Below are 25,116 nucleotides of genomic sequence, written 5' to 3'. Positions count from 1 at the left end.
CACGCCTGTAATCTTAGCAACTTGGTAGGCTGAGATCTGAAGGATCACTGTGTGAAGCCAGTCTAGGCAAATAGTTCACAAGATCTCCATCTCTAAAATAACCACAGCAAAATGGACTGGAGGTGTGACTCAAGCAGTAGAGCACCTGCTTTGCAAGCCTGAAGCCCTGAGTTCAAATCCCAGTCCCACTAAAAAAAAATATGTCCCCGAGGCTGCATTCGTTAGAAGACCTCAGTGACACACATAGGTGTGGGCAGGAGCTTCAGATCTTCACCATGTGCACCTCCCACGGCCATCTCCGATGTCCTCACAGCACAGCTTCTGCAGAGCACTAATCCCAGAGAGACAGCAAGGCAGAAGTGGCCCCAGCGTCATTACAGCCTTGCCTCACAGGCACACGCCTATGTTTGCACTGTTGCCATCCTGTTCCTTGTGGGAGGGCACTGCACAGAAGTGCGAGGTCAGCAGAAAGTGAGGGCCACAGACAGAGTTGGCTGCCATACCATGTTGGTACCTGGTAGTCATTCAACAAACGTTTGCTGTCCCTTGCCATTTTCTGTAATGACAACCCCTGTTTGTGAAGCCAGGTTACAAGGGGGAAGGGGAAATCAGGAACCAGCACTCATTGCCCTGCTCTGGGAACATCTCAGACTATGATCTTGTCCCTGAGTCACAGGAGGAAGCAAGGCCTGGAGCGGTCATTACCCCAGGATTCAACTTTGCCTCCAGGGCTGGACTTTGCACCCCAACCCCCTTATTGCTTATCCCTGGGATGTAGGCATTCCTTTATCTGCACACTTTGCCCCAGACCATTCCTGAATGCCCTACAGTGGTAGGAATTTTAATTTTGGGGGCAAGAATCTGATTAAAATTTTCACTGTGCAAGCATTTTTTTTAATTGGCAGTACTGGCATTTGAACTCAGGCCAGGCAGGTGCTCTACCACTTGAGCCACACCCACAACACCAGTAAGTACTTTTTATACTCAGAAAACATATGTTGTTTAAAGAGATATCCCAGTGGGGCATGGTGGTGTATGCCTGTATTCCCAGCAACTCAAGAGTTCGAGGCCAGACCAGTAAAACATAGCAAGACTATCTCAAAAACAAAATGCAAACAAAGGGCTGGGAGTATGGTTCAAGTGGTAGAGTGTTTGCCTAGCATGTGTGAGGTTCTGGGTGCAATCTCCTGCACTGGGGAAAAACATGACAGAGACCACATAACTTAGTTCTCACCACTATTTTGGGGAAGTCATTTTCTCTCTCAGAGAGCAATGGGTCCCCTCCCCTACCAGCCACTCAGGTTTCTTTCTCTGTTTTTCTCCCATGCTTAATTTCTCTCTCTCTCTCTCTCTCTGACTGGAATTTGAACTCAGGGCTTCACGCTTACAAAGCAAGCACTCTACTATGTGAGCCACATCTCCAGTCCATTTTGCTCTGGTTATTTTGAAGATGGGGTCTCATGATCCTCCAGATTTTTAGCCTCCCAAATAACTAAGATCACAGGTGTGAACCATGGCATCTGCCCCCAGCGGCATCTTGATACCAGCCCCAGGCAAACTCTGAGCCAGAACTGCTCTGCCAGGGCACCACTGGAGTCCCAGAACCCAGAACCTGAAGATCAATCACAAATGCTTAACATTGTTAAGGCCACTAGGGCTCGGACTGATATGCCACACAGCAGTAAACCATTGCTATGTCCATATTGCCTTTTTCAGGCAGATAAGATTTCCTCTTTCTATTTTATTTATTATTAATTTTTTGCAGCACTGGAGTTTGAACACAGGGCCTTCACCTTGAGCCACTCTGCCAGCCCTTTTTTGTAATGGTATTTTTTGACATAAAGTCTCCCGAACTATTTTCCCCGGTTGGCTTTGAACCGTGATCCTCCTGATCTCTGCCTCCTGAGTAGTTGGGATTACAGGCGTGAGTCACCGGCACCTGACTCTTTTTATTTTTTGTGAATAAACACTACCCGATTCACTGCATAACTGTCTAGCAGAAGTAGGTGAGCATAAAGTAAGTTTTTTTTTTAATTAAAAATTTTTTTTCAGTACTGGGGTTTAAACTTGGAGCCTACATCTTGAGCCACTCCACCAGCTATTTTTTTGTGAAGGGTTTTTTCGAGACAGGGTCTCTTGAACTATTTTCCCTGGGCTGACTTCTAACTGAGATCCTCCTGATCTCTGCCTCCTGAGTAGCTGGGATTACAGGCATGAACCACTGGTGCCCAGGCTGGCCTTGAACTTGGGTTCCTCCTGCTTCAGCTTCCCAAGTGCTGAGATTACAGGTGTGTGCCATAACACCCAGCAAGATATTTTTTTCATAAGTCAGGAAAACGTTCCCCAAGTTAATCAATATTATTCAAATGCTGCACTGAGTAGTCACGATTTTTTTTTTTTTTTTTAGACAGGATGTCACTATGTAGCCCAGGCTGGCCTGGAACTCTTCCATCTTCTTGCCTTCTGGGATTACAGGCACGAGCTACCCCACCCAGCTTGTGCTAGGACTTTCTGTGTGTATTTTACTAACTCCTTCAAGGGGTTGTGCCCATTTTTTATACAAGAGAAATCTGAGTCATCATGAGTTGAAGTCACTTTCGGAAAGTCACAGGTAGACTGTAAACCAATGTAATTGGTATAGCATGTGTGACAAATTCAGCCCTGGGTCCAGACCAGACCAAGAAGGCAGTGGGTGGTTTCTGAGCTGAATCCCAGCAGATCAGGAATGAGAGTGTCAGAGGACAGTGGGGCAACATACCTGGTGGGGATGTGGGGACATGGGGACACGGCATATGCAAAAGCCAGGGAAGCATCAGAGGCCATCTGTGGGAGCTGCAAGGGCCTGTGAGGAAGGACAGAGAGAGGGGACAGGGCCAGTGCCTGCATCAAACCCAGAGCCACCAATGGATCATGGGATCCAGACCCCAAGCTGATCAAGATGTGCCACCATCTCACAGCTTCCAGCTCTCCCAGCATGTCTGGGGTCTGCATGGTGCATCTGTATACAGCAGCAGGAAGTAGTGCCATTACTTTCGGGAGGCGGGGTTCCTTCAACTGAGAAGGTGATTTTGTGAGACAAAACAGAGTGAGGTTGGGGGCTGAGGATTCCAGACAGGGCAGAGAAGAGAATAAAGAGTGTCCCTGTCAGGGCAAGAAGCAGAGGGTGAGGGATGGGTCAGGACTGGGCAGGGCTGAGGCTGGGCTCTCACGCTCAGAACCTCTACTTCCTCCTCCTCCCCTTCCTGCACTAGCCTCTGGCCCCACCAATGGGCTGTCAAAAGGGAAATTCTTGAGTTTAAAGTCCAGCAGGTGGAGGGACAAGAGCCGGGACTCCTGTGTCCTCTCCTGCTCACCCCAGTGTCTGGACATATGGCTAGGGCTGTTGGGGGCCTCAGGGCCTTGGGGAGCCTGGTGCTACTGGTAAGTCCTCCTCTGCCCTGGGCAGAGCCTGGGTTCTGAGGGAAGACAGGCTTGGGGACAGAATCCACACTCCCAGGGATGAGGGAACAAGGTCCCTTAGCCTGGACCCAGAGGCAGGGGGTGTCGTGCCCTGGAGAAGGAAGGAGGATTGGAATTGGGAGGAAAATGGAGACATCTTATAGTAGATAAGCCTCAGCCTCCTCCCTCAGACACAGGGTCCAGGCCCCAGCCCTCCTCCCTCAGACCCAGGAGTCCTGACCCCAGTCTCCTCCCTCAGACCCAGGAGTCCAGGCCCCAGCCCTCCTCCCTCAGATCCAGGGTCCAGATCCCGGCCCTCCTCCCTCAGATACAGGGATACAGGCCTCAACTTTCCTCCTGCAGACCCAGGGGTCCAGGCCCCAGCCCTCCTCCCTCAGATCCAGGGTCCAGGCCCCAGCCCTCCTCCCTCAGACCCCCTATCTGGGACCAGACTCCAGTTTTGTTTTCTTTCTCTATTCCCTGATGACTGCCTCCCTGCCCCCAATCTCCAAGGCTGTGTTTTTCAGAAACTGAAAGTGTTCATTTTATCTCTTGCTCTTATCATGGAGCCAACCTCAACTCCTGAGTCCCTGGAACTCCACCCCCAGCATGCATGACCTTCCCACCTAGAGAACATGGAAGTTAGGGTGACCTTCATCAGAGCCCAGCCCACACTCCTCTCCTCAGTGGGTTGACCAATGGAGGTGGGGGACAGGGAGCAGGAGAGTTGTGGGCAGCCTTGCTAATCCCATGATCTCATGTGGGTGCAGGTTGGTGAGGCTTATTGTCTAACTCCGTCTTCCTCGTCTTTTTCCAGGGTCTGTACAGCTGGACAGGGGTCAGGGCGGCTGGTGAGTGAACCCATGTGAAATCACTGTCCGTACAAAATGATGGGACCTTGAGTCTTGTGCCCCTGTTGGAAACTCAATGCAGTATGGTGGTCCACGGCTGACAGGAAGTGGCCCGCCTGGCCTCAGGGCAAGGGTGTAGGGTTAGCCAAGTTCTGGTGGCTCACCTCTGTAATCTTAGCTACTCCAGAGGCAGCGATAAGGAGGATTTCAGTTCGAAGCCAGCCTGGACAAATAGTTAGAGACACCCTATCTTGAAAATACCCAACACAAAAACAGGGCTGGCCAAGTGGCTCAAGTGGAAGAGTGCCTGCCTAGCAAGTGTGAGACCCTGAGTTCAAACTCTAGAACCACCCCCCACAAAAAAAAGGGTATAGGGGTGTGGGAGAATCTGTGCTTTGCTCATACAAACTCTCATCCCAATTCTCAGCCCCCAACGGAGTGAGAAACCTGGGGGTGGAGACTCAGACAAACACCTCCATCACCCTGCGCTGGGATGTTCCTGAAGGCCCAGACGCCATGAACCTCACCTACTGGGTCCAGTGGTTTAGAGATGGTGACAGAAATGAGACCCAACACACAACAAACACCAGCATCACAGTGGATGGACTCAGTCCTGGGTCTTCATATGAATTTTCTGTGTGGGCAGAAAGAGAAGGGGCCAACAGCTCCAAGGAGACTCTCAATGCTGCCACAGGTAAGAGCAACCACTGTTGTGTTCTTTCTTTTTTCAGTTTCTTCCTCTTCCTCTTCCTGTTCCTTTCCTTTCTCTTTCTCCCTTCCTTTCTTTCATTCTTTTTTTAGCGGGAGGTCAGTATTGGCAATTGAACCCAGGAATTCACACTTGCTAGATATGCACTCTATTTCCTGAGCCAGGTTGCAGTACTTTTGGTTTTTAAGTTTCTTTTTCAAATAGAAACTTGCTCTTTTGCCCAGGCTGCCCTTGGACTATGATCCTCCTCCTTTGGCTTTAGCTGGGAATACAGCAGTGTACTATCATGCCAGCTGTTTTGGAAACAGGGTCAGGCTGTGTAGCCCATGTTAGCCTAAAACTCACAGTCCTCCTACCTCAGTCTCCTGAGTGCTGGGATTACACATGTACATCACCACGCCTGGCTTTTTATCCTTTTTTTGTTAAAGGGAGGTGGTAGAGGGTAGCTAAGAACTGAGAGGAGAAGGGGGCAGGCTTGGTGACTGAATAGAAATATAACGGGGAAAGACAGTGGGGGTGATCTACCAATGTACAATATAAGCCTATTTGGAATTGTCACAATGAATCCCCCCAATACAGCAAATATATCCTGATTAAAAAAACAAATCTGACAAAGTCACATTTAAATTTCTACTTTCTATCAGCTACATCAAAACAGAGGAAAAGAAACATGTGAAATGGATCATCGATCCTGTGGTACTTCCTGTGGTCCAAAAGATCCAAGCAGTATCAGGTCAACAAGTCCTCAGTAAAATTTGACTTTTTTTCTTTTGGTGGAAGGCAGGGAAAGGAGATTATTACGTTGAACAGGCAAACATTGGGCAGACACAAGACAGCATTTCAACCTATGTTCCCTGTGCAGACATGTGCATTGGGTTTAATATGAGGAGGAACTGGGAGCAGGAGGAGAGGTCTGAATAATTACTTAATGGTCTCAGTCACAGGCGATCTGACATGACATTCATCGGTTCACACCATTTCTTCCCAGCTCAGTGTGTTTTACTCTAGCACAAATCAAAGAGGCAACAAGCCATATCACAGGAGCTCAACAGTCCCTCACAACTTGTGCCATCAAATTGGACTGCACAGGTTCCAACCATCCACCTCCCCAACCTCGGTCCCAGGCATCAAAAATGGATGGATAATTTGAGGATCCGGGGCTACAACTGATCCCACTCCTGTTTCTATTTTCAGCTCCAAATCCAGTGAGACACCTGAGGGTGGAGACTCAGACAAACACCTCCATCACCCTGCTCTGGGATGTTCCTGAAGGCCCAGACCCCATGAGCCTCACCTACTGGGTCCAGTGGTTTAGAGATGGTGACAGAAATGAGATCCAACACGCAACAAACACCAGCATCACAGTGGATGGACTCAATCCTGGGTCTTCATATGAATTTTCTGTGTGGGCAGAAAGAGAAGGGGCCAACAGCTCCAAGGAGACTCTCAGTGCTGCCACAGGTAAGAGCAACCACTGTTGTGTTCTTTCACTTTTAAATGGATTTGGCACAAGGTGATTGCCTAGTGACAGGAGATGGTGTATCACAGGCTCTGTGATCCAGCAGAAATATAATGGAATCCACACATGTAAATTTCCATGTTCTGTCAGCCACATCAAAATAGAAGTAAAAGAAATAGGTACACAAGTGCAATGGCTCACACCTATAATCCTAGCTACTTAGGAGAGAGAGATCAGGAGGATCGCAGTTCAAGGCCAGCCAAGGCAAAACATTTGCCAGATCCCACTTAACAAATGACTAGTGCAATGGTACACACCTGTCATCCTATCTACACTGGGAAGCACAAATAGTAAAATTATGGTCCAGGGCACAAAAGTGAGTTTCTACCTCAAAAATCCTCAACACAAAAGGACTGGTGGTGTGGTTCAAGTGGTAGAGTAAGGCACTGAGCTGAAACCCTAGTACTGAAAAAAACAAGAAAAAGAAAGAAAGAAATAGGTGAAACATATCACCATGACAGATTTCATGTGGCACAATTTCAGCATGTAGTCAATATAAAAAGGACCAATGAGATTTGACATTCTTAATTTCACTCCATTTCTTCCCAACTCTGTGTGTTTTACTCTCACACACATCAAAGTTGTAACAAGCCACATCACAGGAGCTCAACAGTCCCTCACAACTTGTGCCACCATATTGGACTGTGCAGGTTCCAACCATCCACTTCCCCCCTCTGGATCTCAGACTTCAGAAAAGGATGGATAATTTGAGGATCTGGGCTACAACTGATCCCACTCCTGTTTCTATTTTCAGCTCCAAATCCAGTGAGACACCTGAGGGTGGAGACTCAGACAAACACCTCCATCACCCTGCTCTGGGATGTTCCTGAAGGCCCAGACCCCATGAGCCTCACCTACTGGGTCCAGTGGTTTAGAGATGGTGACAGAAATGAGATCCAACACACAACAAACACCAGCATCACAGTGGATGGACTCAATCCTGGGTCTTCATATGAATTTTCTGTGTGGGCAGAAAGAGAAGGGGCCAACAGCTCTAAGGAGACTCTCAGTGCTGCCACAGGTAAGAGCAACCACTGTTGTGTTCTTTCACCTTTAAATGGATTTGGCACAAGGTGATTGCCTAGTGACAGGAGATGGTGTATCACAGGCTCTGTGATCCAGCAGAAATATAATGGAATCCACACATGTAAATTTCCATGTTCTGTCAGCCACATCAAAATAGAATTAAAAGAAATAGGTACACAAGTGCAATGGCTCACACCTATAATCCTAGCTACTTAGGAGAGAGAGATCAGGAGGATCGCAGTTCAAGGCCAGCCAAGGCAAAACATTTGCCAGATCCCACTTAACAAATGACTAGTGCAATGGTACACACCTGTCATCCTATCTACACTGGGAAGCACAAATAGTAAAATTATGGTCCAGGGCACAAAAGTGAGTTTCTACCTCAAAAATCCTCAACACACGAAAAATGAAAAAAAAAAAAAAAAAAGAAACCTAGATCAGCCGTGATGGCACACATCTGTCACCCAGCTATGTGGGAGGCATATGTAGGAGGATCAGGCAAAATGTGTGAGACCCTATCTGAAAAATAACTAAGGGCTGGTGGCGTGTCTCAAGTGGTACAGCACCTGCTTAGCAAGCACAAGGCCCTGAGTTCAAGCCCCTATACCACCGAAAAATATATAACTTAAATACTATCTTTTAATTTTAAAATAAATATTATCAATTTAAAAAAAAATCCTCAACACAAAAGGACTGGTGGTGTGGTTCAAGTGGTAGAGTAAGGCACTGAGCTGAAACCCTAGTACTGAAAAAAACAAGAAAAAGAAAGAAAGAAATAGGTGAAACATATCACCATGACAGATTTCATGTGGCACAATTTCAGCATGTAGTCAATATAAAAAGGACCAATGAGATTTGACATTCTTAATTTCACTCCATTTCTTCCCAACTCTGTGTGTTTTACTCTCACACACATCAAAGTTGTAACAAGCCACATCACAGGAGCTCAACAGTCCCTCACAACTTGTGCCACCATATTGGACTGTGCAGGTTCCAACCATCCACCTCCCCAACCTCGGTCCCAGGCATCAAAAATGGATGGATAATTTGAGGATCCGGGGCTACAACTGATCCCACTCCTGTTTCTATTTTCAGCTCCAAATCCAGTGAGACACCTGAGGGTGGAGACTCAGACAAACACCTCCATCACCCTGCTCTGGGATGTTCCTGAAGGCCCAGACCCCATGAGCCTCACCTACTGGGTCCAGTGGTTTAGAGATGGTGACAGAAATGAGATCCAACATGCAACAAACACCAGCATCACAGTGGATGGACTCAATCCTGGGTCTTCATATGAATTTTCTGTGTGGGCAGAAAGAGAAGGGGCCAACAGCTCCAAGGAGACTCTCAGTGCTGCCACAGGTAAGAGCAACCACTGTTGTGTTCTTTCACCTTTAAATGGATTTGGCACAAGGTGATTGCCTAGTGACAGGAGATGGTGTATCACAGGCTCTGTGATCCAGCAGAAATATAATGGAATCCACACATGTAAATTTCCATGTTCTGTCAGCCACATCAAAATAGAATTAAAAGAAATAGGTACACAAGTGCAATGGCTCACACCTATAATCCTAGCTACTTAGGAGAGAGAGATCAGGAGGATCGCAGTTCAAGGCCAGCCAAGGCAAAACATTTGCCAGATCCCACTTAACAAATGACTAGTGCAATGGTACACACCTGTCATCCTATCTACACTGGGAAGCACAAATAGTAAAATTATGGTCCAGGGCACAAAAGTGAGTTTCTACCTCAAAAATCCTCAACACACGAAAAATGAAAAAAAAAAAAAAAAAAAGAAACCTAGATCAGCCGTGATGGCACACATCTGTCACCCAACTATGTGGGAGGCATATGTAGGAGGATCAGGCAAAATGTGTGAGACCCTATCTGAAAAATAACTAAGGGCTGGTGGCGTGTCTCAAGTGGTACAGCACCTGCTTAGCAAGCACAAGGCCCTGAGTTCAAGCCCCTATACCACCGAAAAATATATAACTTAAATACTATCTTTTAATTTTAAAATAAATATTATCAATTTAAAAAAAAAATCCTCAACACAAAAGGACTGGTGGTGTGGTTCAAGTGGTAGAGTAAGGCACTGAGCTGAAACCCTAGTACTGAAAAAAACAAGAAAAAGAAAGAAAGAAATAGGTGAAACATATCACCATGACAGATTTCATGTGGCACAATTTCAGCATGTAGTCAATATAAAAAGGACCAATGAGATTTGACATTCTTAATTTCACTCCATTTCTTCCCAACTCTGTGTGTTTTACTCTCACACACATCAAAGTTGTAACAAGCCACATCACAGGAGCTCAACAGTCCCTCACAACTTGTGCCACCATATTGGACTGTGCAGGTTCCAACCATCCACTTCCCCCCTCTGGATCTCAGACTTCAGAAAAGGATGGATAATTTGAGGATCTGGGCTACAACTGATCCCACTCCTGTTTCTATTTTCAGCTCCAAATCCAGTGAGACACCTGAGGGTGGAGACTCAGACAAACACCTCCATCACCCTGCTCTGGGATGTTCCTGAAGGCCCAGACCCCATGAGCCTCACCTACTGGGTCCAGTGGTTTAGAGATGGTGACAGAAATGAGATCCAACACACAACAAACACCAGCATCACAGTGGATGGACTCAATCCTGGGTCTTCATATGAATTTTCTGTGTGGGCAGAAAGAGAAGGGGCCAACAGCTCCAAGGAGACTCTCAGTGCTGCCACAGGTAAGAGCAACCACTGTTGTGTTCTTTCACCTTTAAATGGATTTGGCACAAGGTGATTGCCTAGTGACAGGAGATGGTGTATCACAGGCTCTGTGATCCAGCAGAAATATAATGGAATCCACACATGTAAATTTCCATGTTCTGTCAGCCACATCAAAATAGAAGTAAAAGAAATAGGTACACAAGTGCAATGGCTCACACCTATAATCCTAGCTACTTAGGAGAGAGAGATCAGGAGGATCGCAGTTCAAGGCCAGCCAAGGCAAAACATTTGCCAGATCCCACTTAACAAATGACTAGTGCAATGGTACACACCTGTCATCCTATCTACACTGGGAAGCACAAATAGTAAAATTATGGTCCAGGGCACAAAAGTGAGTTTCTACCTCAAAAATCCTCAACACAAAAGGACTGGTGGTGTGGTTCAAGTGGTAGAGTAAGGCACTGAGCTGAAACCCTAGTACTGAAAAAAACAAGAAAAAGAAAGAAAGAAGTAGGTGAAACATATCACCATGACAGATTTCATGTGGCACAATTTCAGCATGTAGTCAATATAAAAAGGACCAATGAGATTTGACATTCTTAATTTCACTCCATTTCTTCCCAGCTCTGTGTGTTTTACTCTCACACACATCAAAGTTGTAACAAGCCACATCACAGGAGCTCAACAGTCCCTCACAACTTGTGCCACCATATTGGACTGTGCAGGTTCCAACCATCCACTTCCCCCCTCTGGATCTCAGACTTCAGAAAAGGATGGATAATTTGAGGATCTGGGCTACAACTGATCCCACTCCTGTTTCTATTTTCAGCTCCAAATCCAGTGAGACACCTGAGGGTGGAGACTCAGACAAACACCTCCATCACCCTGCTCTGGGATGTTCCTGAAGGCCCAGACCCCATGAGCCTCACCTACTGGGTCCAGTGGTTTAGAGATGGTGATAGAAATGAGATCCAACACACAACAAACACCAGCATCACAGTGGATGGACTCAATCCTGGGTCTTCATATGAATTTTCTGTGTGGGCAGAAAGAGAAGGGGCCAACAGCTCCAAGGAGACTCTCAGTGCTGCCACAGGTAAGAGCAACCACTGTTGTGTTCTTTCACCTTTAAATGGATTTGGCACAAGGTGATTGCCTAGTGACAGGAGATGGTGTATCACAGGCTCTGTGATCCAGCAGAAATATAATGGAATCCACACATGTAAATTTCCATGTTCTGTCAGCCACATCAAAATAGAATTAAAAGAAATAGGTACACAAGTGCAATGGCTCACACCTATAATCCTAGCTACTTAGGAGAGAGAGATCAGGAGGATCGCAGTTCAAGGCCAGCCAAGGCAAAACATTTGCCAGATCCCACTTAACAAATGACTAGTGCAATGGTACACACCTGTCATTCTATCTACACTGGGAAGCACAAATAGTAAAATTATGGTCCAGGGCACAAAAGTGAGTTTCTACCTCAAAAATCCTCAACACACGAAAAATGAAAAAAAAAAAAAAAAAAGAAACCTAGATTAGCCGTGATGGCACACATCTGTCACCCAGCTATGTGGGAGGCATATGTAGGAGGATCAGGCAAAATGTGTGAGACCCTATCTGAAAAATAACTAAGGGCTGGTGGCGTGTCTCAAGTGGTACAGCACCTGCTTAGCAAGCACAAGGCCCTGAGTTCAAGCCCCTATACCACCGAAAAATATATAACTTAAATACTATCTTTTAATTTTAAAATAAATATTATCAATTTAAAAAAAAATCCTCAACACAAAAGGACTGGTGGTGTGGTTCAAGTGGTAGAGTAAGGCACTGAGCTGAAACCCTAGTACTGAAAAAAACAAGAAAAAGAAAGAAAGAAATAGGTGAAACATATCACCATGACAGATTTCATGTGGCACAATTTCAGCATGTAGTCAATATAAAAAGGACCAATGAGATTTGACATTCTTAATTTCACTCCATTTCTTCCCAACTCTGTGTGTTTTACTCTCACACACATCAAAGTTGTAACAAGCCACATCACAGGAGCTCAACAGTCCCTCACAACTTGTGCCACCATATTGGACTGTGCAGGTTCCAACCATCCACCTCTCCCCTCTGGATCTCAGACTTCAGAAAAGGATGGATAATTTGAGGATCTGGGCTACAACTGATCCCACTCCTGTTTCTATTTTCAGCTCCAAATCCAGTGAGACACCTGAGGGTGGAGACTCAGACAAACACCTCCATCACCCTGCTCTGGGATGTTCCTGAAGGCCCAGACCCCATGAGCCTCACCTACTGGGTCCAGTGGTTTAGAGATGGTGACAGAAATGAGATCCAACACACAACAAACACCAGCATCACAGTGGATGGACTCAATCCTGGGTCTTCATATGAATTTTCTGTGTGGGCAGAAAGAGAAGGGGCCAACAGCTCCAAGGAGACTCTCAATGCTGCCACAGGTAAGAGCAACCATTTTTATGCTCCATCATCTTTACCTAGACAGGTCTTCTGGGCCCCAGTCATCCCAACTACACCTACTGGATCTCATGGGCTTAGGAGGACACTCTGCTGCTGGGACCCAGAACACTTCAGATACCAGAATCACACTGAAGGCACTGGAAGCAGGGAGTCTGTACACCCTCACCATCTGGGCCGAGAGGAACAAAATCAGAGGTTATCCCAGTACCCTCACTGAGGCCACTGGTGTGACACTGTCTAGTTTTGGTCTCAGCCCTATTGGGATGGGGCAAGGGAAATGATGGGCGAGGTGCAGGGTGGCTTCCTGTTAGATGAAGAAAACTCAGTAACCCTATCCTTGGAGTTTGAAGTTTTAGGTTCTGTTCCTAGGAATTACCATTCTTGAAACCCCAGGGGTTTCAAGATGATGGGGTTGCCGGGCACTGGTGGCACACACCTTTATTCATAGCTGCTTGAGAGGCTGCGATCAGGAGGATTGCAGTTCCAGGCTAACCTGGGCAAATAGTTCACAAGACCCGGTCTCAACCAATAGCTGGGTGAGGTGTCATCCCAGCAACAGTAGGAAGCTTAAATAGGAGGATCGAAGTTCAGTCTGACCTAGACAAAAAGAGAGACCTTGTCTCCAAAATAACCAGAGCAAAAATGACTGGGGACCTGGCTCAAGTGGTAGAACAGCCCTGATTAAACCCCAATACTGCCAAAAAAGTAACAAAAACAAAATGATGGGTTCTGTCTTTCTGTCTTTGTAAATGGACTTGTTGCGCTCAAGAAAAGCTAGTGTGACTACAGACTAGTTGGTTCTTACAGGAACCGAACCCAAACTATTGTCACCAGCCCGTCTGTAATCAGAGCTGGGTCAAGTGAATTAGATGAACCAAGAGTCTCACCTCAGTCTATACATGGTCACAAGTATGAGAAGAATAAAATTACTCCAGAGATTAGATTCACTCTTGGTGATGGATCCTGAAAGTGTTTAATCCTTAGCCTTTGGGGCTAAAAAACCCCTCAAATTGGCAGCTCCCTCTAGCGACTCAGAGAAGTGACCTTGCCCCTGGATGACCATGGGAGACACAATTAGAGAAGGTCAGACTTGGTAGGTCAGAGATAGGTAAGTGGACTTCAAATCTCATTATACCATGGAATTAGAACTTCATAAACTCAGTGATACAGAGACTTCAAGGCTTCATGGGGGTTGTAGTTTGAGGGGACTTGTATCTATTTGGGAAGAAAGAAAAGAGATGGAGTGGACCCAAGGCTGCAGCCAGAGGGCAGAGAGATCCTGGTGATCCTGGTCCTCACCAGGCCTTGGGTTTCTAGATTCTTCTCTGTGGCTCCAATCTCAGTCACTAGAGCAATGGATAAGTTGGACATGTGGGCTTTGCTATGGCAGGGGTTGGGGGAAGGCAAGCAGGCTCAGGGAAGCAGTTCTTTGAGAACATACCCCTTAAGGCTCTGTCCTCACTTCTCAATTCCCAACGAGGTCATACTTCTGCAGAAAGAAAATCAGACCAAAAACTCGGTGACTCTGAGGTGGGAGGCCCCTGCAGATCTCCACTCTCAGGTCTATACCTATGAGGTCCATTGGATCAGTAAAGAAAATCCCCAAGGACATTTGGACAACTCCATGGTCAGAACCAATGACACTTGGTATGAGGTGGAGGCCCTGGAGCCTGGCACTTTCTACAACTTCAGTGTGTGGGCAGAGAGGAGTGGTGCAGCCAGCTCCACACCGATGAGATGCTCCACCCTCCTCCCTTTACCTGGATGACTGGGCTTAGGTCAGATCTTGAGGGCATGGACTACAGGGTCCATGTCTTCATAAGCTGCAGTGACACAGGTCATGGGGTTTAGTTTGAGGGGGTTTGGGGTGAACAGAAGATCAGCTGCTTGAGTTTGTAGAGGAAGGGATGGGCTAGCTCCCAGAGTTGACGTGACTGGGGGTGGGGGTGGAAAACCACCTTCGAGACTGACTCCTCTTGTTCTTTCACTCAGCTCCAGCCTCTGCCAACATCACCTCTTGTGTCAGCACCTCTGGGGGCTATGCAGTCATCCTGACCTGGTCCTGCCCCTCTGGGAGCTACGACACCTTTGAGTTGGAGGTGGGTGAGCAGAGGAGCTCCCAGAACAAATCTTCGTGTATGAAAGATGTGGTCGTGCCAGGCCTCGGGCCGGCTCAAGCCTACACAGCTACCATCACCACTGTTTGGGATGAATTAAGGGCACCATCTACTTTTGTGACCTGCTACACAGACAGCACAGGTGAGCAGAGAGCCAGGGATGACCTTTCAGAACTTGCTGAGAGGAAGTCCATGGGGCTCTTTTGTCTGTCTGTCTGTCTGTCTGGTGCAATGACTTTTAGTATACTCGCAATGTTGCACAGCCATCACCACTCTCAATTTTAGATCTCTCTCTCTCTCTCCCCTGCTCTCCCTCCTGTACTCAGAACCTCAAGCTTATTAGGAAACCCCTCTATCACTTGAACCACATCCTCAGTCCTTTTGCTTTTTGTTTCTCAGATAGGGTCTAGCACTTTTATGTGGACTGGTCTTGGACCTTGATCCTCCTAACCCTACTTCCTGAGTAGTAGGGATTACAGGTGCTCACCACCATGCCTGGCCCTCTTTCTTTTTTTTTCTTTTCTTTCTTCCTTCCCTTCCTCCCTTCCTCTCTTTCTCGCTTTTCTCTTTCTTTCTCTCTCTCTTCCTCTCTCTCTTTCTTTCTCTCTCTCTCTCTCTTCCTTTCCTTTTCTTTCTTTTCTTCTTTCTTTCCTGGTCTGGAACACCAGGAAAGAGTCTATGACCTCAGACTCTTGGTTCACCTGCCTCATTCTCTGGGTATTGAGCTTCCCCTAACTAGTAGGACCCTCTGAGAAGACCAGGCCTTGCTCCTGGGAAAAAGCTGAAGCCATCAATGCCAGGGAATGGCTTCTCCATCAGTGAAGGGTTTGCTCAGCCTCTGCAGTATGGACTTGTAGGATTCAATCAGTCTTTGCTGTGATGGACTGTCCTGTGTGTGTAGGGTAGTGATCAACATCTCTGGCCTCCATCAGTCAGATGCCAGTAACACCCCACCATCAAGCTGTGACAACCAAAAATGTCTGTGGATGTTGTACAGTGTCCCCTGGGGTAATCTTGCCCTTGTGGAGCCACTGGTTGGGTCAAGGAAGGGGATGTCATTCTTTAGCTACCAAGTCAGCTTAGAAAATGATGTATTTGGGTTAGACATGGTAGTGGACACCTTTAATTTCAGCATGTGGGAGGATGAAGCAGGAGAATCTTGAGTTCAAGACTAGTTTGGGTTACATAGTGAGATCCTGGAGAGAGAGAGAGAGAGAGAGAGAGAGTATGTATTTGATTTAAACACCTCTCCTAGAGAAAGTTGAATGCACAGGGCTTTATGTGGACAGTTTGTCCTTTCCTTTAGTATCTTTGCTGCAGGCCTCTGAGCATGGTGCTGGCTGAGGACAGAGGTAGGAGATCTCCGGGACTCTAATGGATCTCTATGCCTCCTCCCCTAGTGGTCATTGCTGGAGTTGTGGGTGTCCTCCTGCTTCTCATCCTGGTGAGCCTGCTGATTTTCTTCCTGAGCAAGAGGTGAGACTTGGTACAGAACTGTCTCCTGGAGATTGTGAGCTGGGTTCCAGCTTCATGCTCTGAGCCTTAATCCCAATGTCCTTCCTCTAGGAATAAGAAGAACCATCAGAAGGAAGAACCCAAGGATCTTATGCTCAGGTGAGCAGAGGATGTGGGGGAAGGAGGGGACATGGCCAGTTCAAGGGCTGTTTGCTGGTCATTGGACAGGCCAGAGGGTAGGATCAGTGAGTTTATCCACTGATCAAGAGGCACTCAGGTCCTCTGCAACAGGTACCACAGCCCCTTCATGGTGACTCAGCCTGGGCCAGTGTCTGGAGTCAATTCCTGTTTCAGCTCCAGGAATTCATTCATTCATTCACTCATCCATCAAATATCAGCTAAAGACTGGAGCTGTATCTCAAGTCATAGAGTGCCTGCTTTGTAAGCACAAAGCCCTGAGTTCAAACCCCAGTCTCACCTGCCCCCCTCCAAAATTTTCCCATGTGCTGGTGGCTCATCCCTGTAATCCTAGCTACTCAGGAGACAGAGATCAGGAGGATTATAGTTCAAGGAATGGAAAATACCCAATAGATAAAAGGGCTGGTGGAGTGGCTCAATTAGTAGGCACCTGCCTAACAAGTGTGAGGCCCTGAGTTCAAACCCTAGTACCGCTAAAACAAGCAAACAAATTAACCAAGCAGCTGAAGTGTATCAGGCAGTCTTCAAGGAAACAGCAAATTAAAAAAAGATTCTGCCCTTATGAAACTTACAGTCTAGCATACGAAGACATGAAAAAGCAAGCTAACAGGACTGGAAGTGTGGTTCAAGTGGCTCAAGTCCTAAGTTCAAACCCCAGTACTGCTAAAAAAAAAAAGTAGGGAACATAGCAAAACTTTGATATATTTTGGGAGACAAAATAAAACCAGAGGAGAGGACAGAGAAGGCAGAATAATATTTTAGATAGGGTGTTAAAACTAGAGGAAAAGCCTTGCTAAGCAAATGATTAGGAAGAAGACATTTGAGAATAGGCCTAAAGGAAATAAGAAAAGGAGTGGGATATTGTGTGAGTTTCCTGGGGAGACTTAAAAGAAACATCTGCCTCCAAATTGGGTTGGTACCAACATCCCAAAGGAGGTCTCGGACAAGTCCAGGTTGAGTAAATGAGTTTATTAGGGGTTAGTTACAGAGCCACCTGAATAGCCATTCCTCCACATTCCTGTGATTTTTTAAAAATTTTTATTTGGCAGTACTGGGGATTTAACTCTGTACTTTGCACCTGGTAAACACTCTATCACACCTGCCACACCCCAGTTTATTTTCAACTCACAAATCTGCAGCAGAGTTGGAAATCTAGATCAAGTACTCCACCTAGTGTTAAAACAGCAGAAATACCTGCAGGCTCAGATCAGCTACCAGAATCCTGTCTGTGTTTGGATATCCTAGTGTGAAAATTCTTCAGAAAGTCCAGGATGTGGGTGAGAAAATAGCTCTGAAACTCAGAAGAGTGAGGAATGGTAACTGGTGATGGGGGTTCAGAATTCGCACTATGTATAGATAAAAAATGAAGCTCCAGCCAGGCAGTGTGGCTCTCACCTGGAATTCCAGCTACTCAGGAGGTGGAGGTCAAGAGGATCATAGTTCAAGGCCAGCCTGGGCAAAATATTAGTGAGACTCCAAGCTCAATCAATAAGCCAGGTGAGGAAGCACACCTGTCATCCCAGCTGTGTGGGAGGCCTTAGGTAGAAAGATTGAGTCCCAGGCTGACCCTGGGCAAAAACACAAGATCCTATCCACAGTCATAACAAAGACAAAAATAGATGCATTAAAAGCTGTTAAAACCCACCTGTGTATCTCAGAACACCTATAGGCGGCACAACCTGAGAAAGCAGAATTGCCTAGGTAGGACACTGAACTGATTGTAGATCATGGCTTCTAGATTCATAGATTTTGTCTAAAACTTAAAAAAAAAAAAAAAGAAAAAAAAACCCTTCAGAGTCGGGGGGTTGTGGCCTGTCTAGCAATCATGAAGACCTGAGTTCAAACCCTAGCACCACTAAGCAAATAAACAAATATTTACATAAATGAATGAGTACATAAGTAAATACATAAATAATTAAAACATTGCTGAGAGGGTGGGGATGGGGATAGTAGGCCTAGCACTCGTGGAGCCCTGGGTTACGTCCCAAAACAAGAAAGAAAGAAAAAAAAAAAGATCCTATCCAGAAAATAACTAAAGCAAAAAGAGCTGGGGGCATGACTTAAGTGGTAGAGCACCTGCTTAGCAAGCACAAGGCTCTGAGTTCAAAACCCTATTACTGTGCCCTCCCTAAAAAGTGGAGCTACAGCAGAGGACAACACCCTGTGAGAAAGGAGTGTCCAGTGAGAAAGGAGGCTCTGGGGTACACTTTACCTTTTATGGTGGACAGAGGAAGAGTGCCTCACTCAGGATATGGACAAGCAGAAGCCAGAGAGCAGGGGTGAAGCAGGAGGAAGTGTTCAAGAAGAGGGTGAACCCAGACAAAGGAGGAAGGCCCAGCCAGTCATGCTAAATGTTGCTGGAAGTCCGGCAGGGTGTGGTCTGAGATGTGATCTTTGGCATTAGAGATGGGGAGGCCAGCAGTAATTTTGGAAAAGATCTTTCCCCAGAATCCAGGAATGGTGAAAATGAAGCCCAAAAAGAAGAGGAATAAAAAAGATTTTGTTCTGCATGTTGGTGTCATCAGATTCAAATCACAAGGTCCAGGGGCCAGGAAGTTCTTGTTCCCATCAGAGAAAGAATGTAAAGTCAGACTCAGAGGAGACTTAAGCAGGAGCAGGTTTATTAGTTCAAAGAAAAATGCACTCTAGATGGAAGGGTGGGCAGGCGCAAAAAGGAACAGCTGCCTAGGCTGATCCCAGCCCCTCAAGTAACTAGGCATGAGCCACTAATGCCCAGTCCACAAGTTATTTTTTCAATGTCAGTCACCTTCCGAGGTGCTGGCCTCACTACTTAAATAATAGTAAAACACTTTCATACTCAAACTTCTTATGAAAACTGGTTTTCTTCCCTTCCCTTGCTCACAAAGGGGTGAATTCTTCATCTTGCAAAACTAACACTAACCCCCTCTCTCCCTCCTGCTGGCCCAACAACCACTGTTCTACTTAAATTCAACTTCGGGAGGTCCATCAAATAAGTGGAATCATATATTGTCTTTTTGAAGACTGGCTTACTTCACTTAGCACAATGTCCTCAAGGTTCATCCATATAGTAGCATGTGTGCAATCTTTTTCCTTTTTAAGGCTGAATAATATTCCATCATGCAGATAGATCACACCGTGTTTATCATACATCCATTGATGGACCCTTGAGTGGCTTCCACTTTTGGGCCATTGTGAGCAATGTTGCTATGACATGAGTCTTCAAGCATCTCTTCAAATCTGCTTTCATTTCTTTGGAGTCTATACCCAGAAGTGGGATTTCTTTTATGCACAAAATTTGGAATTAAAGGAAGTTAATTCTCCCCTCCCCCCGCCTCAGCTTCTCAGGGGACATCCTGGCCAAAGACTTTGCTGATCACGTCAGGCAAAACGAGAAGGACAGCAACTATGGATTTGCAGAGGAGTACCAGGTGGGGTGATGGTGGCAGGGCTGAGATCCATGCGCCCCCAACCTGTCCAGACCTCCCTCCTGGCACTCTTTGAGATTAAGCAAAAGCAGCAACACATCTTTTCCTTTACTTTTTTTTTCTTTTGCCATTCTGGGGCTCAAACCCAAGGCCTTGCATGTGCTCTAGTCCTTGTTTGTTTGGTTTTTTTTGAGACAGGGTATCACTATGTAGCTCAGAACAACCTCGCCTCTGCAACATAGCCCAGGTTGGCTTCAAACTTGAGATCCTTTTGCCTCCACCTCCCAAGTACGGGGATTACAGGTGTGCACCACCATGCCTGGTATTTTTTTCAATTATGTAGAAATTCTCAGGCATGGTTTCATTTTTTTTTTTCCGCAGTTCTGGGGTTTGAACTCAGGGCTTCACTCTTGTTAGGCAGATGCTCTACCACTTGAGCCATGCGCACAGCTCTCTGTGCTTTGCTTTGTTTTTAGAGAGGGTCTTTCATTTTTGCTGGGTCAGTCCGGATGGCAATCTTGCTATCTCTGCCTCCTGATAGCTGGAATTACAGGTGTGACATCTAGCCCTCAACTCATTGAAATCTTAAAAGCAATGATGGGTACTTGGGTTAATCCTACAGTGACCCCACACACTTACTGGGTGGTCTGCTTTGCCATGGCTCCTGCTCTCTTGCCTACCTAAAGAAGTCTCCAGCTTCCTCCTAAATCCTTTCAGGTGCCCCACAAGGTGGTGGTCACACAGTTCCTGTTTTTGTGGGTGCCACAGAATCCCATGGTCCTCAGGATAAATAGAGGGGAGGGTAAGGGGAGCTCTGGAGAAGATAGAGAAAATCCAACACCACCCACCCCCTCTGCTTCCACCTCTGTCCCTAGCAACTGGCCCTGGTAGGCCACGACCAGTATCAGACAGTGGCATCTACTCCCGAGAACATGGCTAAGAACCGCTACAGAAATGTGCTGCCCTGTGAGTACTGACTTTCTGCTATCTTTGTCCCAAGCTCCAATCCTGTCAACACCCCTTTCCTGTTCTCCATCTCTTATCCCCTGTGAGAGTCAGAACTCCTCCCCCTGGTGCCCCTGCCCCCAAGAGTCCTCCTGGCCGCATTCCCCTAGCTGAGGTGCCTGTGTCTGTCTCACACCCTACATAGCTACCAGTATCTGTCAGCACCTGAGTGTGACTTCCATCCTTGGGTCTCAGACTTGTCTCTGGGTCTCTCTCTCTGTTGTTGATGCTGTGTCTTCTTCTAGATGACTGGTCCCGGGTACCACTGAATTCCTTCCACAAGGAGTCAAGCTCTGACTACATCAATGCCAGCTTCATGCCTGTAAGGTTGGGTGGAGGCTGGAAGGATGCTCAGGGAACCTGGGAAGACAAGACTGGAGGTGTGTGTGGGGGACATCTGATGGCCTCCTAACATGACTGCTTCCCTCAACCAGGGTCTCCAGAGCAACAAGGAGTTCATTGCAGCCCAGGGCCCCCTGCCCCAGACTGTGGGTGACTTCTGGCATCTGGTGTGGGAACAGCAGAGTCACACCCTGATCATGCTGACCAACTGTATGGAATCTGGCCGGGTGAGAGGAGGTTTCTGTCCTGGTGCTGACCTTTGAGGGCCACCCTATGACCTTGCCCCACCCAGACACTGACTCAGTGAAGCCTGTCACCCACACTCTCGATTACTCCAGTATGACCCCAGTCATCTTCAACATGGACCCCCTCCCCTCCACCTCCAGGATGCCCGCTGGTCCATGTATGTGGGTCTCCTAGTCTGTTTTCTGTTGCTATAAGTGAATACCGTGGACCAAATAGTTTATAAAGAACAGAGGCTAATGTGTCTCCTGGTCTCATTCCCAGATGCTGGGAAGTCCAAGAGCATGGTGCTGGCATCTGACCAAGGCTTCCTTGCTGTAACACATGGTAGAAAACATACAGAGACAGAGAAAACTTGTTAGCTCAGGTGTCCTCCTCCTCCTCTTCTTCTTCGTCCTCCTTCTCTTCCTCCTCCTCTTCTTCTTCCTCCTCCTCCTCTTCCTTTTCTTTCTCCTCATCTTCCTTTTGTTTTGTTTTGGTTTTTTGAGACAGTATCTCACTGTGTAGCCCAGGCTGCTTCCAACTCAAGTTCCTGATCTTTCCACCTCAACCTCTGGAGTTCTGGTATCACAGACATGTACCACCACACCCAGCTTTCTTTTTTTTTTCTCTTTCTCTTCTTATAAAGTCACAAATACTATCATGGGGGCCCCACCCTGTGATCTCATCTAATCCTAATTACTTCTCAAAGGTCTCGCCTCCAATTACTATTAACATGAATTTGGGGATGAGGTTTCCAATATATAAACTTTTCTGAGGGGGACACATCCATACTATACCAGGGTGGAGCTAATCCCCTGACCTTGGGATGGAGGGATCCTCCTGGCTGGAGGGCATCTTTACCTGGACCCCCGAGGGTCCTGTCTCATTGCCAGGGCAGGGGACATCTCCCCACCTGGAGTAGAAGAGCCATGGGTAGAGGAGCTCCTGTACTCTGACTTCTCTTATGCTCTCTCAGGTGAAATGTGAACATTATTGGCCTCTGGATGCTCAGCCTTGCACCTATGGGCACCTGCAGGTGACCCTGGTGGGTGAGGAGGTGACTGAGAACTGGACAGTGAGGAACCTGCAGCTTCTCCATGTGAGTCCCTCCAACCCCTCCCAGAACTTCCTCCATGAGATCTCCCTGCAATGCACCCTGGGGAATCCGCCATCAGGTGTAGAAACCAGGTCACTGGAACCTATGTGCCCTCCCTCCCCACCTCTCCCTCCTTCCAGATGGAGAAGCAGAAGTCCCTAGCTGTGCGCCAGTTCCACTATCTGGCCTGGCCAGACCATGGTGTCCCCCACTCCCCAGACCCCTTGCTGGCTTTCTGGAAGACGCTGCGGCTGTGGCTGGACCAGAACACAGGGGGAGGTCCACCCATTGTACATTGCAGGTGAGGACCACCAGAGCCTCTTCCACTCCCTGGAAGATGGTCCCTGGGAACTTACAGAGAATGAAGAGGTGAATGCAGAAGATCAAGGGGAGTTATAAGGCATTACTCCAGGGCAATGGCCTCTGAAACTGGGGTGCTGTTATGATGATGGTTGGCATTTATGGGACACTGACAGCCACAGTCTTCCTGATTCTTGGTACAAACTCACAACAAAGGGCTTTCTCCCTGTGTTAGAGGGAACTGAAGTTATTGGGTTCGAAGAGAGTAGCAAGTGCCAAGCTGGGGTTCATTTCTGCCTGGTGTCCCTGGTGGAGCCCTGTAGCACACTTTGCTGCACTGTGTTCAGACTGGCTCTGTTCTCAAATAGTATCTTCTGGAGATGTTCCTAGTGTCACATGTCCCTACCCAAATGCAGGTGCATAGGAGTTAATTAAGATGATTAGGGCTGGGTGTGTATTTCACACTTGTAATCCTAGCTACCTAGAGGCCATCCTGGGCAAAGACGTAAGATCCTATTCTGAAAAATACAGAAAAAAGGGCTGGAGGTGTGGCTCAAGTGGCAGAATACTTATCTAGCAAGCACAAGGCCCTGATTTCAACCCCTAATACCACAAAGTGTTTTTTTTTTTAATGATTAGCTCAGGTGTTCATTTTTCTGTGTTTGAACCCAGTTCTGCACCTATTAGCTGCATAGCCTGGAAAACCTGACTTTGCCTTTCTCAGCTTCTATTTCGTCCTCTGTAAAATGGGAGTGCTAATAGATCCTATTCTTAGCCTGGGAGGAGTGAAAAGACCACGCAGAATAGGACCTAGCAGACAGAAAGAAATCTAGCCATAATTAGCATTATGACTTTCTACTAAATTAAGCAATCCCCACTTCAACTGTGTCTTGTCCAATGCTCGGATACCCAGGTGCTCCAAAAAACACCACCTCCCATTAGCCAAGACTGCAGACTTCCTTTCCCTCCCTTGGCCTGACCCTCACCTCCTCTCTGCCTAGTGCTGGCGTGGGCCGAACAGGCACCCTAATCGCCCTGGATGTCCTGCTCCGGCAGCTGGAGTGCGAGGGTCTCGTGGGGCCCTTCAGCTTTGTGAAGAAGATGAGAGAGAGCCGCCCACTCATGGTGCAGACAGAGGTGATGAGGATCCTGAGGTGCATAGGTGGGGTGGGGAACGTGGAACCCTGGGGAAGCCCCCTTCATTCCTGTGCCTCCTCCCCAGGCCCAGTATGTGTTCCTGCATCAGTGCATCCTGAGGTACCTCCAACAGTCAGCCTCAGATCCCGTCCAGAAGGAGGCCGTGTACGAGGATGTGTCAAACCTCGTTTATGAGAACATAGCTGCTATCCGGGCCCAGGAGTTGGAGGTCTAAGCTGTGCGGGGTGCTGAGTCTGATCGAGCTATACGCAAGCTCCGAATCCCCACTGGAGCCCAGATTCCTGGAACCCCAAGAAGACAGAGGACTGAGGTCTCAGACTCCCCCACTCTGTTGGAGAAGAGAGGACTGAAAACCAAAACTCCTGTTTTCCAAGAGAACAGGGGTCTGGTGGGCTCCAACTCATGAGTCCTGGGGAGTCGGGATCTGGATTCTTGGTTCCTTGAAGGAGGAGAGGGGCAGTAGGTGGGTTTCCTAGTTCTTTGAGGAAGGAGGCAACTGTGGCCCCAGCTCTGGGTTTTCAAGGAAACAGGCTGGAACCTGGGTTCTGAGGAAGGATGGAATCAAAGTCTGGAATTGTGATGACCTCACAAACTAGGGCAGGCAGGATTCTGCCCCACTTTTACTTCAGAAACTTGGTCAGTCTTCTGTGATCTGAGGTTGAAGGAGCTCACCTTGCACCCCACTGTCTGCACATATTTTCCTTCTGTATCATAATTTATTAAAATAACTTTGCTCCTTAGAAGTGGATGCTCCAGGTGATATTTGGGTCTGAAGATAACATTGGGGTGGGAGTTAGGTCCTCAGCAAACATTCCAAGGGGGGAATTTGAGGGACCTATAGTTTAGCACCTGAAAAATGTGAGTTCAGGTGATTGAATGTCTTGGAGAAGGGTGGGGGTCCAGACCTCTGTGTTGGTTGGAGGCGGGGACACGACGTTTGGCTCCTGGAGGGCCTGTGCTGGGGGAAGGTGATGTCTGGGAGTCAATAGCTTTGATGACCTGGCCTTGCGGATCTGGGTACCTGAATACTTGAGTCCTAGGATTGGGTGCTGTCACCAGTTCTTTGGACTGTACGA

The 25,116-nt window shown here is 47.3% G+C and overlaps 1 protein-coding gene across 1 annotated transcript; it reads left to right on the top strand.

Annotated features, from left to right (window-relative positions):
• Positions 1-3,270: 3,270 nt before the first annotated feature.
• On the top strand, positions 3,271-24,793 carry Ptprh (protein tyrosine phosphatase receptor type H). Its single transcript, XM_074058281.1, has 20 exons — positions 3,271-3,420; positions 4,256-4,289; positions 4,717-4,983; positions 6,193-6,459; positions 7,272-7,538; positions 8,639-8,905; positions 10,007-10,273; positions 11,086-11,352; positions 12,452-12,718; positions 14,730-14,996; positions 16,255-16,330; positions 16,421-16,468; positions 19,827-19,917; positions 20,790-20,880; positions 21,165-21,241; positions 21,354-21,488; positions 22,463-22,585; positions 22,723-22,883; positions 23,884-24,019; positions 24,105-24,793. The coding sequence occupies exons 1-20, from the start codon at positions 3,370-3,372 to the stop codon at positions 24,252-24,254; spliced, it is 3,309 nt and encodes a 1,102-aa protein (XP_073914382.1). The 5' UTR covers positions 3,271-3,369; the 3' UTR covers positions 24,255-24,793.
• Positions 24,794-25,116: the final 323 nt, after the last annotated feature.

Source organism: Castor canadensis, chromosome 16, assembly GCF_047511655.1.
Source record: "Castor canadensis chromosome 16, mCasCan1.hap1v2, whole genome shotgun sequence".
NCBI classification, from domain to species: Eukaryota; Metazoa; Chordata; class Mammalia; order Rodentia; family Castoridae; genus Castor; species Castor canadensis.
The sequence above is the reverse complement of the archived record's forward strand: the minus strand, read 5'-3'. Positions and strand labels throughout refer to the sequence as shown.

Excerpts from the sequence above, each read along its gene's own strand:
- Ptprh (XM_074058281.1), top strand. The coding sequence starts at position 3,370 with ATGGCTAGGGCTGTTGGGGGCCTCAGGGCCTTGGGGAGCCTGGTGCTA. Across the intron at positions 11,353-12,451 it reads GACTCTCAGTGCTGCCACAG|CTCCAAATCCAGTGAGACAC; the intron begins GTAAGAGCAACC and ends TTCTATTTTCAG. Across the intron at positions 16,469-19,826 it reads CCCAAGGATCTTATGCTCAG|CTTCTCAGGGGACATCCTGG; the intron begins GTGAGCAGAGGA and ends CCCCCGCCTCAG.